Below are 21,337 nucleotides of genomic sequence, written 5' to 3'. Positions count from 1 at the left end.
TTTTCCGTTGTTTTTTATTTTTGAAACTTGTATTTTGGTTAATTTTTTTGGAACCCCATTTTTTCTAGGGTTTTTTTTTGCAACCATGTGCAAAAAAGTTTGCACACAATTCATTAATTAATTTATATGCAGTGTTGTTATGAGATTTTTTCCTCATCGTCATCAGCTTCGTCTTTTTCTGGGTTTCAAGTGCAGTAGTAGTAAGAGTAGGTACTTTTGGTGATTGTCGAAATATGCATAAGTGCGCTAAAGTCTGTCCGCCTGTCCTTCCTTAGGTTGCCGGATTTTGGGTATGGCTGAATGGATATACATACATGCATACTTATGTATGTATGGATGAATAGTTGACAGGCTGACTGCCGCACTGGCTGTTTTCATTGGTAACTGTGAATAATAAGAATATCAACAAGGCACATATTTTCGGCTGCAGCAGCTGGAACTTTTTTCCTACTCTTAAGTCCATATGTATGTGTCAGTCATAGGGTCTGTCCTTCCATCACTGTGGTACATGTAAGTTTTTTTTTTGCGTTTTATCTTTCCTTCCTCGAGTAGGTACTGGCAACTACAAATGCTATCCAATTATTGCAAAATTGGAGATTTTGTGCGATTCCAAAGTCACAACAGCAAAGAAAGTTTAATTGATTTCTGTTTTGTTTCTTTTTTTTTCTTGGCATGCTAAGATTTCTTCCTTTGTGGTTCTTTTTTCATTCTTTTGGCATTGTCATTTCCGTACAATTTATAATGTCAGTGTTAAAAATTGTTAACTGACAGTTTGTTTGGCCAACTTTTTTTGCTTAAAAGCAACTTTATTTTGTTTCTTGCCTTCAATTTACTTGTGTTGATTTGCACGTTTAGACCCAATTATTTTTTCAAGCCCTAGCCAAAACTTTAAACAACAATTGTTTAACACATAACCGTTGTGTTGCCTTAACAAGAAAAAAAAACAAAAAACTGATACTCCTAATGAAATCGAAAAAATAACGAAACCAACGAAGAACTAGGGGATGAAGCAACGAAGACTAAAAAATTACGTTTATGTTGTTGTTTACACATTCTTAGCGTAATTTAGCGGCAATGACTTCCAGAAACCCTGCATGGGAAGTCAGTGAATTTACAAAGCACACCTGTGACTTAAAGTTTCTTCCCCAGTCTTGCAAGTTATCATGTAGGTACATGGACTTAAATTTAAAACATGTTCAATTCCAACTTCATTAAACTTTAAAAACATGCACACACACATACATACGAGTCCATACACAAGCAAATGTGACACACATTTATTGGTGTATTTACAAGATTTGTTGTTGTTTTTTTTTTTTCATAAAATAAGGTACCTAATGGGTTTTGGAGATTAGTTTGTTTTTGTTTTCATGGCGAAGAGAATGAATTATTGAAAATACTTAAAAAACTACTGGTTTCCATTCAAGTTCATGCGATCGAAATTTTGAAAGAAAAATATATAATTGTGATCATGTTCCGATTTACTTTAAATGCTCACACATTATGTACATTTCCATCGAAAAATTGCAACATTAGGACCAGTTATTTCCATTGAGGTTTCTACCAAGCAATATTCATAGGTATACGACGACTGCACGATAACTATCTGGCCTATCAACGAAAACGCAAATATTTACCATCAAAAATAGTTTTATTGTTTTCATAACTACTCTTTGGCATGATTTATACACTTTTTCATGCGCTCAGACCAATTGTTGAAGTACTTTTTCCACTCCGATTGAGACACTTCCAAAACACGGTTTTGAACGCTTCAACAGCATCTTCTGGCGACGAAAATCGTTGACCACGCCATTTTTTATTGATATGCTGGAATCAAATGAAGTCATTAGATCCCAGTCAAGGCTGTACAGTGTATGATCCATCAATTCCACGTTTTGTCCGGTCAAACAGGCGCTTGTTTTTAATTCGTCTTCTCTTGTTCGTTTTTCGAATTTCTCAGGAGACTTCAGGCAAACGATTTGTAGTGTACCACTCAGAATTAACCGTCCTACAGTTGTCATGCCGCATAGTTGTCTTACGATCAGTTTTAGCGAAGAAACAGGCGACCATTTGCTTCTAAGTGCTTCTTACATGAACAACTTTTTTGGCTCACTTTCGGAGACCTAAATGGTCGATTCCTGTTTTGTTTCGGGCTCCTAAGCATAGATCCAAGATTCGTCGTATGCGACGATCTTATTAACGTAGTTTGAAGCACTGCGATCGTTTTTATTTACAATTTCTTTGCACCAATCCACAAGAGCCTTTTTTTGAGCTACTGGGCGTCCCTTCCCTTCGTTTTTGGCTAGTGTCGGCTACGATTGGATTCATTAAACCAGTTTTTCATAGCACTATTGGATGACCCTTTATTGACGTACAAATTCGATCGATGCACTCTTGCAAAGTGATTTTTTCAAGAACACAACACATGGTCGTATGACAAACTGTCCTGAGTACGTTTAGGCTAAAAACTGTCAATCTTTCCAAAAAATTCAAATGACGCCTGGTAACACGCGGTGTTGCCTGACCAGATTGTTTTCGTGCAACCCTCGTATTTGAAAGGATGTTATTTTCGAGACGTGATTTCCAGATGGATTTAGGACTTTTTGCTCTCGGTATCATTTACCGTTTCCCACATTCAGAGTAATAAATTCAAATTCCAGTACATTTAATATACTTCGGGTTGTACGCTATGTATGTCCAATTTCGAAGAAATGTCGAATGTGTAACGGAATTTTGACTAGAAAAAATATCAACTTATTTTGAAAATGGTTCAGATTTCCTTTTATTATTTTATTTTATTTTTATTTCGGCGTTTTTTTTTTTTTTTTTTGAATTTGTCTTATAACAAGAGCGTGCAACCAGATAATGATCCAAATTATATGTAGAATTGTAGAAATTCTGTACTTTTCCGAAATTTTGTGTAGAAGGTACGCGAAAGAGTGGGCCATTTTCGAACTTAAACTAAGTTTGGACAAACAAGTAAGAAAGTATCAGACAGCTGTGCAGACTGAGATATATCCCCAGACTCAGGCCATTAGAACTGAAGCAAATTCCTCAGGAAGTATGGATTTGCCTCCTAAAAAAATTGTACCATTTTAACTAAGGGTGTATACAAAACATGTTGCCAAAAATGTTCAAAACGAACTAAAGTTTGTGTGGTGTGTAACCGAAAGAGTGGTCCGATGTAGTCGATATTCAGACATAATTTGAGGCTGTAAGAAATAATACGACATTTCTCGACGAGATAGAGCGATTTTGAGATGTGTAGCATTTAGATAAATGCATTACTGTCTAACATCACGGTGCGCCTGAACCAACTTTTTATGGAATGTGCTTACACCTGGGAAGTTGTTGCTGATTCTGAATCTACAATGTTCATAGATGAGAAAAATAAAAAAAAAACAATAAAATCGACGAGGGATTTTTAAATAAATCGCTTTCAAAGTTCACATTTTAGGGGTTTCTAAGCTTTTCACGATTTTGCTTGGAAACCGCAAGTCCAATTGAAATGAGATTAGAACAAATGTTGTAGCTGTGAAAATTCTCTACAAGATTGACCTTTATGATATTTTAGTAGGTTTTACCATTTTTGGGATATAGAAGTTCACATTGGGACGATGCAGTGACTGTATCACCTCCTTATAAAATAATGTCATGTACGGTGCTCCCTAACTGACTTTGAATGAAAACTGCTTTTGAAATAAATCGCGGTAAAAGTTCACATTTTTAAGACTTTTTAGGTTTTCAGTATTTTGCATGGGCTTGCGGTTTAGCCCTGTTGAAATGTGACAAAAAATGTTATAGAGAATTTTCAGGGCTTCAACATTTTCTTAACTCCCATTTCGATAGCACTTGCGGTTTCTATGCAAAATCCTAAAAACCTAAAAAACCCTAAAAATTTAACCTTTGACCGAGATTTATTTCAAAATCCCTTTGTTGATTTTTTGTTTTTGTTTTTTTTTTATTATTTTTCTCATCTATGAACATTGTGGATTCAGAATCTGCAAAAATTTCCCAGGTACCGTGCACCGTGCATGAAATTGTTTTGTAAGGAGGCGATACAGTCAGTTCATTGTCCCAATTTCAACTTCTATATCTCAAAAGTGGTAAAACCTAGGAAAAAGCCATAAAGGTCAATCTGTATAGAGAATTTTCGCAGCTACAACACTTGCTCTAATCCCATTTCAATCGAACTTGCGGTTTCCAAGCAAAACCTTGAAAATCTAAAAAACCCCTATAAATGTGAACTTTGTGATCATCCAAGGAAGAAAGTACTGTAAAGAAAAGAAATGATAGAAAAAATAGAAGAGAAGCAGAAAATAAAAAAGGAATTAATGAAGATGTATAAAAAGTAATTGAGTAAAATTTAAAAATAAAAGTTATTTTTAATGAGAAAATGTTTGGGTGGTGATGGTTAGAAGAAAATTGGAAAGGCGGTTCACGTGTTCAAGTTGCGCTGTCCCAGCCACTTCAGATTTCTGGTGATGTTGTCGATTATAGCAGGTTCCACAGTTGAATAGAAGGATAAACATGGTGGAAAGTGAACACCTACTACTCTGTTCCGCCTGCGAGCCTGAGCTGGACATCGACACAGTAGGTGCTCGATCATCTCCGTGTCCTCCTCATCCTCACAGAGTCTGCAATAGTCAGTAACGTCATCGTCCCATTTGATGGTAAAGGCCGTGATATAACTCCCGTCTTTACTCTAACTTCAGCTGTATTCAGGTTCAACAGAGAATTCGTTCTTTTGACTGACAGGGTTGTCCAGATGAATCTTGACACAATGCACCTAGGTTCATTATGCCATAATTCACTGGCTCTTTCGTCAGTGGCTGAGGGTATATCTTTGTCAGCACAACTGACTGATACCTTCCTACTTGTTTCTTTTTTAATACAATTTTTTATTTTTTTTGAAGAAATATGTCCGAGTCATACATATAATTGTTCCACAAACATCAATGATATGGGACCTACAGTTTATCGCCGAGTCCGAATGGCGTGTCTTAAGACACCACTTGTAGAGAAGTTTTACATGGCTTAAATACTCAGGAAATGTCCCCAACTTTACCGAGGGGTATTTTGCCACCGTTGAAAATTTGATGTTGCCTAGCCGGGTAATCGAACCCACGACCTTCTGCGTGCAAGGCGGGTGTGCATACCATTGCACCACGGTGGCACCCAAAAATCATACATCATACATATATTCCAAAACATCCCCGTCGGAACAATGGAAACTTGGAAAACTAGTGCCCAGGGGAAGTGGTGTAGGGTATCACATGGTCGGCCTGCGTTTAGGTAGAGATTCTTGAAAACTTGTAATTGTGAGTTTTCAGATTTTGTTTTTTCTCTGTTTATTTTACTTTCTACTTTCGTGTCAACATCTGAATCCACTATGCCTTCAAGATATCAGAATTGGTGCACTGTGGCCTGACTTTGGCCACCTGCATTTATCTACTACTCTGAATATACTAATGCCTGTTGTTTGCTACATTTATTGGTTAGCCTATATATAACAGGTAATTTTGGAGGTTTTTGGTAGATTGTTTTAAATCGCTGGATCAGTTTGATATCAGACCAAGTAATTTGTCGGTATAGGTCGAGGCCTTCATATAGCCCCCATAGAACGATACCTAACGATTTTCGATATTTTGAAGGTTGTGACTGTGGTTATAAATTTATCTATTTTATTGACTTGTTTGAAGATAATTTTAAACAGAAAAATGGTACACACACATTTTTGTGCCTATTATTGAAATATTTGTTGCATTTTGCATATGTCATATGTTTCTATTGCAATTTCATCAGAAGCCAAAAATATGCCCAGTCGGACCAAAAATAGGGGTTGCATAATATTCCGCTGTCTACTAATAACTAAAATAACGTTTAATAAAAATATAATATACGGTCTAAAACTCTAAAATAAGGTTTATTCCATTCAAATATTGAAAAAGGTCACGCACAAACAACATAAAAAAACAAGTAAAAAAGTATCAGTCGGCTTTGCCGACAGAGATATACCCTCAGCCTATGTGAATTGAAACTTTCATCTACGGACAGATCGACACACTTGTTGAACTTTTGTGGGGGAGGTGCCATAAGGAGATGATCGATATCGGCCATTTTAGAAGTTAAACTAAATTTGGACAAAATATTACGACATCCAATGTTTGGACCAATTTGGTTGCCCCGTTCAAGGAATATCGTGCACACCATTTTAGTGAATTTTTTTAAATAGTGGAGGGAAGTACAGTAAATAGTTGCCAATCTTCGAACTGAAACTAAGTTCGGACACCTTTTGGGCTGTTTTCTCAAGAAGTATTGACTCGCCCCTGAAAAGGCATATACCGTCGTAATTGAGGCATCGAATGCAAGTTGCTTCAACAGAAATCAAAGTGATTCGAGAGCAGGTCTTAAAGTGAACTTATACGAAATTTTGTGTGGGAGGTCAATATTGGAACCTCATTTAAGCCTGGTAGAAATTTCACGAAGTGCAAAGTGTGGACCAAATCGGTTATTCCCTTCAAGAGTTTTCGTGCGCACAAATTTTCCAAACATTTTTGAACTTTTGTGGGGGAGGTACCGGAAGGAGTGGAAAGATATAAGCCATCTTCGAACTTAAACTAAGTTTGGACAAATATTACGAAAGCCAAATTTTGGACCGAATCCGTTCATCCGTTCAAGAGTTATCGTGCGCTCCAGCCAGCCAGCCAGACAGACGGACAGACATGGCTAAATCATTTCTAAAACCATTATTTCGATGAGGCACATGTTGCCCGTATGTTAACATAAATGCTGAGGGTATAAATATTTATTTTTTTATTATAACTTTGAAAAAGGCGTTTACGACATTTTTGTGATTGTCAGAATTAAAGAAAATTATTGAGAAACAAAAGTTATGTCAATTTGGTTATCACATGTGGCTCTAGAATTTATTTTCCATTATATACGAGGGTCACTAAAAAACCTTCTGGCTTAGGCAAGACGCAGTGTCGCCAGGAGTCATTTGACATTTTTTTCTTTTTGAAAGTTTGACAGTTGTTAGCCTAAGAGTACTCGGGACAGTTTGACATACGACCATGTGTTGGGTTGTTTACAGTGGCTTGATTGAGACAACTCCAAATCATGGTTTTTGAACGTTTTTACAGCATCTTCTTGTGATTGCTGCTATTTTTCGGGTTCATACTCATAGTTCCATGATTCGTCACCTGGATCCATCTTATAAACGTCTTTTGAATCGCCGCGATCGTATTTATTCGAAATTTCATGCGCCGATCGACAAGGGATTAAACGAGAAAACCCCCCATTTTTGCCGCCAAGTGTTCATGCAAAATCAAAAGTTAGTTGGTGGAATAAATGCCCAAAGATGCCTCTACCTCACGGTATATTGCACTGCGTTCTTGCATTATCCGTTCATAGACCGCTTAATTTTTTATGGCACAACGGTGGTTTTTGGGCGACCCTCGCGAACTTCGTTTTTTTGGCGAGTGTCGGCCACGATTGAATTCATTAAACCAATTTTTCATAGTGCTATAGGGTTGTCCTTTATCGACATACAAAGATTTAATTTGATCGATGCAATCAGGAGAGGCAGCTTATGTACCCAGGCCTTTACACTATTGTTTAAATAGTATATTTTATTAGAGAAAAATCATATAATATTGAAAATGCTAAAAAAGTACAAATTGCGTATTACAGTCTTTTTTTTATCTTTATAATGGGCTTAGCCCAAGATTCCACATAACCACAAAATTAGTAAATAAAGCCAATATTTTCAAGGCTGGCTAAACAATAATAACAAAATCATTTTCATTGTCAGAAATATCATTGGCTTTTTTACTTTCTTGGCCACGAGAATTGGTGCGACTTGCCTGCTTAAAATATTTCTCCTTCTTTTGCACTTAAAGTTTTATCAGACGATTCGCTGAATATTGATATAACATCTAGGAATTGAAAAATTGCTTACCTATTACAGCTGTATAAACAGTGGAAAAATCTCGCAATCGATTTTTGCCAAATAATCCTTCAACATTGTAACTCATTATTATGTCATGTCCAAATATCAGATGTAAGTTGCGTTCAGCATTTCCAGCGAGACGGGACAATATATTCGTCAGACTCCACAATCTTCTCTAAAGATTCCACAAAATGTCTAATTGTCGAAGTTTCACCACAAATGTGAATTTGTGTCTATTTTTCACTTGTCTTTTATAATTTCCTTTGCTCATACTTGTTGTTATTAAAATTATCGTTAAATTCACGATATTTTATTGATTTTTCACAAAAACATTGTCTTATCGAACCGCCAAAATTATTTCACACCAAACATGATAGTAGACAAACTGGTGACTTGTCGACACTTGACCCCATGCTTCCTACAGGGAATATACCCTCCATTGTATGGTGGAGGGTATAGAAACAAAGTTCAACTTAAATTTCCGCGTAAATAATGTCATACTATGTTGGATACATTCTGATTCCACCATATAAAATGAGTGAAATCTCCTCCTGTAGTTTCATTGAAGTATCGTAGGAACTATTTATTGATATTTTTCTTCTAGTATAAAAAATTGCATAAATGGATTTATATTTTTAATGGTATTTTATTTTCTTTTTTATCCTATCATCACAGATGATCATCCTAAAATTAAACTTTCAGTATTTCTGTGATATTACGAAATTTATAATGGTCCATGTTTGTGGATCAAGAAAAAAATTCTTTGCAAATGTGACTTCCATAAAAGCGGTAGTTTTTCAAAGTCATTTAAAGGTACACCTTCAATGTTGTAAGGACATTTAAAATATTACCTCAAAAAGACAGGTCTGGAATTATTATTTGCTAATCCTTTTACTACATCTTAACGTTTTTAAGAAAACAGGTCAAATACACAATTTTTATTACTCGACTTACTTGTGTCGTTTACCTAAAATTACTACTCTCACTTTTTGTTTGTCAGTGTAGGCTGATATCCTTTAAAAATAGCTCCTGATGTTTAGGTAGAGATGAGAAGGGTGAGGGAACAAGAGAGAGAGAGAGAGTGAGCAAAGAAGGGTGTTTCGAATATGAACCACGTAAGGGGAATGGGATAGGGAGAGAGATAAAGGGATCGAGAGAGGGAGAGTTTGGTGTGGCATGTGAGCAAACGCACATGCTATTATTGATGCATACATGTTAGTCCTTTCTCGTTGGTACGGGCGTACATACCCCAGAGTAAATAGACTTTAAACAAAAGAAAAAAATATATAACGAAATTGTTTCCATTGACTTGGTAGTGAATTTATAACACATGTTTATATAATAATTATTGATTGTGACTACTGTGGTTCTAATAATTTTGTCTTTTTTCTGTTATTTACAGATAACAACAGAAAATTATTTAACTTAAAAGGATAAATAAAAAGTCAATGGAAAAATTTAAGAAAAAATAAATTAAACTAAACCAAAAATTAAACAAATAATCATAAGCGGAATATTAAATTATAAAAAATACATAAAAGTTAAAAAAATACAAAGAAAAACCAACAAGAAGGAAGACGAAAAATGTGCATAAATTATTTGAAGCAATAAATATCATTTAACAAGCCAACCAACAACAAAAAATACAAATGCCACAACTTTAATACAAAAAATAAATACAAATTACAAAAATCAAATACAAATTACAAAAATCAAATACAAATTTACACCCAGAAAAAAACTTAACAAATACAACAAAATAATTGTTTAACTAAGAAAAATTTACCTAAATAATAAAAGTATATGCAAAATTTATATACTTCTCAATAGCTAAAAGAAATTATATATTTTTATAAAACAAAAAAGTATGAAGCCAAGGTGGAGAGCAGAAATGCAAACAAAAATTAATTACTAAAAACAAAAGTACAAAATACCAATTCAAACAACAAACAAATAACAAATATTTAGCCAAGCAATAGTTAAAACAAAATAGAATTTTTTAAAACAAAACAGCATTACAAATTAACAAAGTCTGATTAAAAAATATTGAAACAGTTTTGAAATAAGATTTGAAAGCAAAACATACAAATTTTTTGAAAACCAAATATCAATAATTAATAATCCACAAATTTTATGCAATATTTCAAATACATATAAAACAAAACAAGCAAACAAACAAATATTGACAAAAACAACAACAACAAAATTGTAAGCAGTTTAAAGTACAAAATAACAAATGTTCTTCTTTTTTATAATAATATATTATAAATATTATTAAATTTTGAAATTCATAAATACAACTACAAATTAAGCCAAAAAAAAATAAAAAACAAAAACAAAAAGCGAATATAGTCTGCACAAAATACAAATTTTTCCAAACATTAATCAATTAAATTATTAATTAATTAATCAGCCAGAGCGTTACAAATATTAGTAATAAATAATCAACATTTCTTCGCATTAAATAAATAAATTAACACCACATACAACAACAAAAGTAAACGAAATACGTACAACAACAACAAATATTATAAACAAAAACACTAAGACTTGTAGAGTTAAAAGAAAAATCTATGAATTAAATTAACAAAGTGACAAAGTTTTTTGCCAAATCCATTGCTCCCTGATTCCAAAACAGGACCCAGTGAGTTTGTATTTTATCTAGAACAACAACAACATCAACAAAAATACAAGTGAACAAAAGCAACAAACAATTTTTTGAAAAACTACCTCAAAAGTGTAAAAACAAGTGTACAAATATTTTATAAAACAAAGTTTAAATAGCAAAGAAACGAAAACAGAGTAATTACAAATTTTTGCAACCTCTTCCCCCCAAAAAAACAAACAAGAAAACAAAATTAAGGAACAAAAGCTAAGGTACAAATTTCATACAGATTCAAATTAACAAGAAGAACAACAACCAAATTTATTTGATACAACTTTTATTTTGCAACAAATATCTCACTTACACATTTAACGAAGGATACACATACACACACACACTTTTCATTGAGCTACGTACGAACTTTACAAAGAAAGAAACGAGGGCAATCGCTGGGAACACTTAATATTTCATTTATCCACTGATCCTGTCAAGGCACTCGAGAAACGGCCATGCAACAGGACACGTTTAAATGGCGTCTACAGTAGTGGCACAAACCAGCGGCGCTCCACAAGAAACGTCTGCACACTCATTGCATCATCACAACCAACAAAGCCAGCAGCAGCAACAATCGCAACACCCTGTAACTAGCCAACAACAGCATCATCAGCTGTCTGCATCTTCTACGCTAGCCAATCCACATTTGCACAACTCACATTTACAGCATTTGAGTAGCCTGAGCCATCATTATACGGCTCACGCCTATCAAACACCCACAACTACAGCATTTGTCCCGCCACACCATCAACAATATCAACATTACCCTGCAACACAGCAGCAGCATTCTCAACCGTTGTATCACCACCAGCACCAACATCATCATCAGCAGGGGCAGCAGCAACACTGGGACTATTATGCCCGACAGCCCCCTCCCAATCAACAACAACAGCAGCAGCAACATCAGACAACAACCAGTCAAACAGCATCCAACCATCAGCAACAGCAACAACAGCCACTGCAGTCATCTACCCCAACGAGTACCACGAATAATACCAGCAACAGCAACAACAATGTTTCAACAACAAACTCTCACACAAATGATACAACAGGTGATAGCAACAATACAAACATCGGCAACAACAATAACAGCAACAGTACAAATACAGCCAACAGCAATAACAACAACACCAATGATTCTGTAAGCTCTCAAACCAACGGATCAAACAACTATACCAGACCTTGGGAAATGGAGTCCAAAGATTCAAATTCCAACTCCAATTCCAATCCGCCAGCAGCAGCAGCTCAACAACCAAAGAGTGGCTTCGAGCCATTTTCTAAATTGCCCTCCTTTTCCAGCCAGTTTTATGGCTTCAATGAACTAATGGCCGATGGTACACCCATACCGCCGCCCAATTCAACATCTGCAGCGGCAGCGACGGCTGCAGGTGCTGCAAATCCCTCACTGAACTCTCTACAAACAGTGGCCATGTCACCTGCTAGCATATCAGTCAGTTCACCCGGCATGGTAAGTGTGGGATCTCCTCTAACACAATTGGCTAGTCTGCAAACAAGTATAACGCCGCCTTCAAGTGGTTTTGCACCATTGGGGGCACCGCCTCCGCCAGTGCCGCCCAATGTTTTTCATCCGCACCACAGAGCCGCCCCCTACCCTCTGGTGCCATCAGCATTGCCAGCCAGTGCTGGCGGTTATACGGATCCATTGTTATACCAACCATTGACACCGTCTTATGCTCCTCCAACACCCAATTCTTTGGTGCCGCCCTCGCTACAATCCTCCTCATCGTCGTCCACAGCCACAACCACATTGGGAGGTGCTAAAAAGGATAATTCCCTATCGGCATTTGATCTCAATACCAATTCAAATGGTTCTCTGCTAAGTGTGCCCACGTCAAATACACCCAATACGTTGGGCACGCCCATGGGCATGCATACGCCCACGCCATCCTATGATGGTGCTAGCAGTTCATCAATGATGGATATTTCTAATCATGGAGTGGGTGGTGGTGGTGCTGGTGGTACAACAGCCTCCGGCTACCATACGCCCCATTCTACACACACCAGTACTGGATCTCATACTCCGCACACCACACAACCCCATACGCCTACGCCCTCCACTACCACGCCCATTAAAACGGATAAAGTTCTAAATTCGCCGGTGGCTAGAGTGGATGCGCGTAAAAAAGAACGACGGAAAAATCGGGCCAATTCGCTGGAGTCCAGTGCCGAATCTGAGGCTAGTGCCATGGATGTGGACCCCAGCAACCCCGGCCAAGTTGATGCTGTCTCGAGTACGGCGAATTTTAAGAGTCCCATTGGTTGTATGGGCGTCAGTGATAGCAATGATGGAGCCGGTGGTGAAAAGCAGGTTAGTTGTAATGAGAGATTTGATTTGATATTCAAGGAGTCGAGGAAATGATAAGACAATTTTGTAATTTTTTATGACTTCTGTCCTGCCTTTGAAATTTGGCTTGATAATTTTTTACCTCTCATTTTCATGTCATGATTTTGATTTTAAAAGTTTTTAAAATACTTTATTGAATTGAAGAAAAGAAAAAAAATTTTTTTTTCTTGCCCTCTCTCAAATTTCCTCTATTCCTTGATGGATGAAATGGTGTCATTCAAATATCCAACGATCATAACACGATCAACATTCTTATAGATGTCTTCTAACATTTTCCAGTCGAAAAAGAAACGCAAACGTTGCGGCGAATGTATCGGTTGCCAGCGTAAGGATAATTGTGGCGATTGTGCGCCTTGTCGCAACGACAAAAGCCATCAAATCTGCAAACAACGACGCTGCGAGAAACTCACAGAGAAAAAGGTAAGTGGCAAAATCAACAAATTCATTCATGAAAATTCAAGTTATTTTTTTGTAACCTGCCCCAAATGGCCAAAATAATGAGGCAAATCAACCTGTCCACGGTAGACAGAAGAACAAAAAAAAACAAACCAGTTTTATTGATGACGCTGGTCCAGATGCATTGAGCATTGGACACTGGTTTCTTTTATGTTTTCTCATATTACAAGGAGAAGAGCAAGAACCCTTGATACGTTTTCATGGACTATGTAGTGTGAGATTTTTGTACTTTTAAATATTTCCCTTGCTTTTGTTGTTGTTGTTCGCTTTAGGATTTATGTCAATTTCATGTGAATGTGCGTATAAAACGCGTTTTGCGAGTATTTGATACGAATGAATGAGTGACTGGCGAACTGGCTGGTTGTTGCCTTGGTTTATCGTTTTGCTTTTTTGTTTCAAACAAACAACAGATGTTTTTGGTGCTACGCTTGTCCGTCTTTCGGTCCATCTATCTGGTCATCATCTTTAAAGATTGCTTATTTTATTGTCGCTCTTTGTTTTATATTTCGCATTCGCTTTGGCATCGCTGATTTAATTGATGTCTCTACAGTTTGAGTGTGCGTTTTTTTACTTGGCGAGATCTGTCAGCTATGCCGTCCGGTATTTTTTAGGTTTTTACAGATTCCTTTGCACCAGCCGAGAAAGAACAAATGAACATGTGTTGCATGTTTGGCGTACACATGCTTTTATTACATTAAACACGTTTTAGCCCGTTGAATAACCTAAATAATGTCTGTGTAAATTACAGCATCCCTTTTCCCCCCAAATCCCCAACTACCACCAGCGCCATAATATACATGAAAACAAAAATAAAATAAAAACGTTACGAAAAAGTACAGCTGATGCTAAGCAATTAGTAGCTGGATTTGTGAGAGAAAACCTTAAAAAACAACAACTACAAAAACCCTTTTTAGTGCACTTGGAAGCATCCTTTGGGTGAATTTTTAAATCGCATTTAGCGAAGGAAAATGCAACAAGCAAAAAACAAAACAAACGAAAATCACTACAACTGGAAACAGTTGCTTGGTTGCACCTTAAGTTTATGTTTTGGTTATTCACTGGTACAGTGGCACTAAATTAGTTTAAATGTTGAGGATATTTTCGAAATATTGCAAAATGTTTTTTTTAATTGCGGATTTTTTTTTTTTTTTTTGTATGAAATGGTTTCGTCATTTTCTATTATGGTCAGCAATGATTTTATAGTTGCTATGAAGCATATTTTTCCTAAATACGATGTTTGTTGCAAAAAGTGAAGAAAATCCAATAAAATCCTTTCAAAGAAATATCTTCGTTCGTTGAATAGCAGATACATAAAAGGTATTGCATTTAGAATAATTTGCTTTAATTTTCGTTCAATATTCCACTTCAGTTGTGTCGGACAATATCGTTTATTGAACCGATCGATGTCAATTTCGTTCGTTGGCCCATTTTCGTTCAATATTACATTTCGGAAAAGTTGCGCAATCTCGTTCATTGAGAAGATAGATCATTTTCATTTCATTCACCAATGGAACCATATCGTCCATTACGTTCATTTTCGTTGAATATTACATTTCAGCAGTCTTGGGCAATCTCGTTCATTGAGTAGATCGATATTTTTCATTTCATTCACCAAAAGGAACCATATCGTTCATTGGTTCATTTTCGTTCAAAACTACATTTCAGTTGTGTTGGGCAATGTCGTTCGTTGAGCGGATTGATCTTTTAAATTTCGTTCAGCAAAGGAACCAGATCCCCCATTTCGTTAATTTTCGTTGAATATTACATTTAAGTAGTCTTGGACAATCTCGTTCAAGTCGATCTTTTTCATTCTGTTCACCAAAAGGAACCGATAATTCTTTGACTTATTTTCTTTCAGTATTACATTCGAATTTCTTCAAATTTTGAAGCAACCTAATGAACTCGAAGAACTATATGAGTCAATATGTACATTATGCAATTTTTTTGTGGCAATTGTCAGTTTGAGGCATATGGCATATGGTAACCCTTTGCCTCTCAACACCCTCTCTCACCGACAAACTGACAATTGCCGCAAGAAAAATTGCCTAATGTTGATATGGACTGAAGGAGAGGAGGATATAATCGAATGAGCTGGATATGGTGCCATTCATTCATTTCACGGAATCGTTCCTTTGAACTAGTTCCTGCGTGAAACACACAATTGTAGAAGTTGCCTTTGATATTCACGAGTCAGAATGGGCGAAAAGTAAACATTTTTTTCTTATACAAATATCTGTACTTCTATTTGGGGTATTCCAGATTACTGAATTTATCAATAAAAATGTAATGTTGTCAGTTGCATGAGTGTCAATAGAACTAACTAAATTAAGGGGGTACATGACAGTTGCGGGGTTTGCATAAATTGCATTTATGGGTTCAGGCATATAATAACAATATCTTCCAGTCATATTGACACAATACTAAAGACCCTACATACATATACATACATAAATCATCACTAATTATAAACTTTAGACCTCAAATTCATTAGGTACTTATAGAAAAACAAGTAAGAACAGACTATAGTCGGACGGGGCCGACCATGTGATACCCTATACCACTATCCCTGTGCACTAGCTTTCCGGGCTAGCTGTTATAAGATGTGCATTAGAAATTTTACCAATTTTCACACAAAAGTTTTGATCAATTTAACCCGCTAAATATTATCCGATCATACCGTTGACTTGCACGCTACTTCTTCATCTCAAACCAAAACTACGTTTAAAATTTCGCGCCGATCGGACTATTATTGCGACCTACAGAGCGGCTACAAAATCGAGCAAAAATTTTGTTTTTGGTCCATTTCATCCCTTTAACATTTCACGATCATCGCCAAAAACTAATCAGTTCTATTCTGGTCCAAACCCGACCTCCATACTAAATTTCGTGACAATCGGTCCATAATTGCGGCCTCTAGCTTGATTACAATTTTTAATGGACGGACAGACGGACGGACGGACACACATCGCTAAATCGCTTTATCTCGTCGAGATATGAAGTTTGGTATACCACATGAGGGGTCTACGACGAATATTTCGCGGCGTTACATGAATTTTTGGGAAAACAAACTTATTATACCCTTTTCCACATTGTGGTATAGGGTATAAAAATTACAGGAAGGTCAATAGCAATCAATTTTATAAAGCGGTACCACGGGTCCTATGGCCAATTATCACCGGATTTCAATAAATCAGTTATGGATTTATTGTTTGGACACTCGAAAGTTATGAAAGGAAGTTCAAATGTCTACTTAAAGCAATACCAACTTAAAGAAATAAAAAAGAGAAAATAAAATACTCTTGAAAGTTTACGTATTCAAGAGAGAATATATACATATGTATGTACATAAGTCCATTAACACCAAAGACGAGAAAGACAATACAAAATTTTTATACATTATTAGTAATAATTTTTTTAAATTATACAAAATCTGTGTTGTGAAGTCCCGTTTTTTTAATAAGAATAATAATTTTTATAATAAGAATAATAATTATTATGCTATAAAAACTAATTGTAAGTAAATTAAACCAATGATCAAAAAAGCTGTATAAAACAAATATTGTATTTTTGTCAATGCGATTTTCTAATAAAAACTCCTGAAGAAGTGGGAATGTCGCCAACGAAACGTTGAGTAGATAATGAAATAAATTAGTTTTATTTATTCCATCACATGACTGACCAAATCAGTCCAGTGAAAACCACTTTATATTAAAAAATTCTTACTTTTTGCTAGGGTTTTAACCTTCTTATGACTCGTGAAATGGGGGTTATTTTGTTAAATCCTCATGAAGCTTTTGAAGTGCTAATATTTTCTGGATTTTAATTCACCACTAAATACCTAAAAAAATTGCATTTATATTTAATATGTAGCATATTCTTATATCAACTCGAAAATTATCCCCTTAAATCCCCAACGCTCCCACTGTAAATATCATTGAAGGTCTACACGTTTTTTTTTTTTTTTGGCTCCATCCTGTATTCCTTTTGTCCGTTGTCTTTTATGAAGATATGGATGCATTTCCGTTTGTAATTTGTTTAAGCAAGTGACATTAATTATAATTGTCAGCATCAGTTGGAAGCAAAAACATACAGAAAAAGGAAGGAAACAACAACGACAAAAACTCAAGAAATAATCAGGACAGCAAAGACAGAAGCTGACAATACATGAAACCTGATTTCGTATTACGTTGATTCTCTAACCAAAACTAGTTTTTTGATTGGCCAGCAATACCGGATGAGTTTAACATATAATTTAGGCTTTCATCTAGTTATAAAAAATGAAATAAGTTATAAATAATTGTACATTGAAACGTAGGAGACCGTATTGCAGATCACGCAAGCCATTCATTTGGCGTCGATGAATACATTATTTTTAATATTGTTTTGAGAAGTAAATTACAAGAAGCTAAGTGATTTTAAATAGTCTGGCTTGAGAACTTTTTTAGTTATATTCGAATTTTAAATAAATAATTTTATGTCAGAGAGTCATCAAGTCAAAGTCTGCCATACTAGGTATTTAGATTCTTTTATAAGCTTCAGTGTTATTTTTATTTGCAAAAACTGCAACTATCATAATTGCAGGGATCAACAACATTGGTCTACATTCATTCCAAGAATTTCCATGCCGCAATAGAGGTTATTGTTTGGAAGTCTTTTGAAAAGAGTAGCGAAAAAAATACGAACAACAGCGGTAAAGAGAAACTAAAAACAAAGTTAATACACATTTGTCTGCATGACAAAACCAACAACAACAAAAGGCAAATACTGAAACTAGAGATAACGAAGGAAACGAACAGATAGAGAGCAGGCAAGTCCGAGGAATTCTCATAAAATATAACACAAGCAATGAACACACACACACACAACCATAGAAGCTAAAAGGAAATCATTGAGCAGATGTTCAGCCAAAAAACACAAACTTCAAAATGAAATGTGCGATCAAAGTTAAAACAACAACAACTACAATAACGATGGCAATGACAACGCCAACAAAAAACCTACAATGACGATAACGACCAACATTTACAATGCACACTCATATTCAGACAGAGCGGCACACACACGCACACATATACGCATTCCATTTGTTGGTAGAAATGGAAAACGGAAAGAATACATATTTGGTATGTCATGCAAGGCATACAACAACAATGAAGGCACAAAATAATAGCAACAACAACACACAGATGCAAACGTTGTAGTATCTTTGAAGTGATATTAAATACAGGAGACAGCTGGTAGTTCAAATGGTGGACTTAAAACCAGGCAAATAACCTAAGCAACAACAATAATAACACCAATGGAAACAACAATGTCAATATCATTTTTTTTTTTTTGTTTTGTTCTCTGAAAGCGGCGGCAAATAGCCGCAATAAAGCAACAAATAAACACATATTTGAAATAAGTACAAATACGGCAATATGGCAACATTTCATGCTTGGGAATTTCTAGCATTATTCGACCGTTCGTAATCCACTAACATTTGGTGACAGAAATCACACACAAAATATTTACATACACATTTGCATAAGTATGTAAAAAAAAGTTTTATTCTGAAAAAAGCGTAATTATGTCAAATTATATTAATCAAAGATACAGTTTGTCAAGTACATATTTTATCGAATGATAAAATGTGAAGACGCATAACAGTGGAAGTGGAATGGCTATGGATTTTGCAAATAGGGCCACGAGAATTCTTTTTCACATGAATTCAAAAATTATATGTACTTATTCATGAATATTACAACCCATCATGAGTTATGTCGTTAATGAACGAACTAATTCAAAGCAACGATTCCTTGAAATGAACGAACGGAACCATATACAGCTCATTCGTTTATTTATATTATCTCCATTATTAAGCTCCTCTCATTTAGCTCATCTAGTTTATTATGCTAAGTTTACATTTACGAAATCCACTCGATTTCAACTGTCAATTCCATAGCTCAAACGTCAAATGAAATCTCATCTGGATTTCATTTGACTTTTAACCTATGGATTTGATACTTGAAATCGAGTGGACTTCGTAAATGTAAACCAAGCATTAGGATGAACGAACCATGAATATAGATCGTTAAGGTAATTTTACTTATTTTCTCTCAAACACACCAAGTTTTGCCTCATCGTATTCATACGGTGGAAAAGTGGATATACGAAGAAGAAAGAAGAATGAACAATATACGAAAATGTCAAATTGAAATTTAATTTTGAACAAAAATTAGACAACGTATGAAATGAACGACCTGGTTCCTTTTGGTGAATGATGTGAAAACGATCGCTTTGAGCAATGAACGAGATTGCCCAAGATTAGACACTGCAAAAACTTCCATTACCAAATTACGGGTTTATATAGTACTTACAAATCAACCTACTAATTTTTATTTTACTAAGGGCATGCCACTTGAAATAAGTAGTTATTTTATGGTCAAAAATAAACTGCGATATGCAGTCAAAGATTAATGGCTTAGTAACACAGTGAGATAGTGCAGGACTCAGGTTAATGTAAGTGAAACCAAAGCGATAAACACAAACCCCCTTTTTATTGGAGACGAACCGATCCACTTTATGTAGAAATTCTGTTACTGAAGCATAATTGCAATCGAAGACGGAGCAGAAGTCGACATTGCAAATATAATTGGTAAAGCTAACGGGGCTTTCAGTCGACTAAGAGTAATCTGGAACTTTTCAATAATATCGACAAATACAGAAATAAATATATTAAAATCGAACTTTTTATCCATATTGTTTTACGGTTGCGAAACTTGGTCAACTAAAGATACAATGCCGATCCAATAACAATCATCAAAAAAAGGAAAAAAAAGTGGACCTGATATACGTTGAGAACAAATAACGAAGAACTAACTATGCCGTTAGACCCTAGATTGAAATACTCAAGGTAGCAGAATAATAGGAAAACCTAAAACCTACTGGAATAGAAGTGTTATGAAGGATTTAGAATCCGGAAATCGTGGAGCGAATTAAAAAGCAATAGCAAATGACAGATCATCCTGGAGGATGTTTGTAGTAGCTCTATCCCCTGTGTAGAAGAAAAGAAGGTAAATTAGCTAGAAAGGACAAACATACATATGTACTATCTTTAGAACTGTTTTATGCTTAATTTCACGACACTATCCTTTATTATAGTGAGCAAGCGAATTTATCTTGTCACTTTCAAAAAATCTAAATTATTTTACTGGCTTGCTCTGAAGTATAGCATGGAATATGTGGTGTCCAGCCTAGCTCGAAAATGAATCAAACAATCTTTATATATTTTTGTGGGCTTATATTATATATTATATATTATTTTTTAACTTTCAGATCGATAAAATAAAATAAAATAAAATAAAATAAAATAAAGAACCAATAAAAAATTCTTTTTGTTGACAAAATTTACTTTGGCAGTCCACTATTTTCTTAAAGTGTTTTTGTAATTCCCTAGTTTAAAAGCAAGCTTACTTGGATCCTTTGTAGAGTTGTGCTGTTCATGAACGAACTAGTTCAAAAGAACGATTCCGTGAAATAAACGAGAGGAACCATGGGCTGGATTCTTGTTCTATGATAATTTTAAATGAAAAATATTTCCTTTATAATTTTTTTTTTTCATTTGACAGATTTTTGGAACGGAATTGAGCCCATATCCAGCTCATTCGTTTATATCGTTCATTTTGATTATCTCGCTCATTAGCTCCTCCAATATAAATATAGTTCCTTCATTTTACGGTAGTTTTCGCTCTGACTTCCTCTTAAATTATATTACCATTTCCTTAGTAATTTTAAAAAGAACGTATTTGTATCGATCGAAGTTTGTTTTTCAATTTATATTCATTAAAAATAATATATTATATTCAAATAATAGTGATTGGTTTGTTCTGATAAAGCGACTGACGACTATTGATGCTGAGAA

At 35.2% G+C, this 21,337-nt stretch overlaps 1 protein-coding gene across 7 annotated transcripts in view; it reads left to right on the top strand.

Moving 5' to 3' along the window:
* Positions 1-21,337, top strand: part of Tet (Ten-Eleven Translocation (TET) family protein) — a 344,582-nt gene that overhangs the window by 69,239 nt on the left and 254,006 nt on the right. For 6 of the 7 annotated variants that reach the window (XM_073985820.1, XM_073985819.1, XM_073985815.1 and 3 more), the window contains exons 2-3: positions 9,357-12,942; positions 13,237-13,398. In XM_073985820.1, the coding sequence (XP_073841921.1) occupies positions 11,089-12,942; positions 13,237-13,398 (2,016 nt within the window). In that variant the 5' untranslated portion in view covers positions 9,357-11,088. The remainder of the gene's footprint in view (positions 1-9,356; positions 12,943-13,236; positions 13,399-21,337) is intronic. The other variant, XM_073985814.1, reaches the window with a different exon arrangement.

This window comes from Musca autumnalis, unplaced genomic scaffold, assembly GCF_047663935.1.
Source record: "Musca autumnalis isolate F117 unplaced genomic scaffold, ASM4766393v1 scaffold_4, whole genome shotgun sequence".
Taxonomy (NCBI): domain Eukaryota; kingdom Metazoa; phylum Arthropoda; class Insecta; order Diptera; family Muscidae; genus Musca; species Musca autumnalis.
The sequence above is the reverse complement of the archived record's forward strand: the minus strand, read 5'-3'. Positions and strand labels throughout refer to the sequence as shown.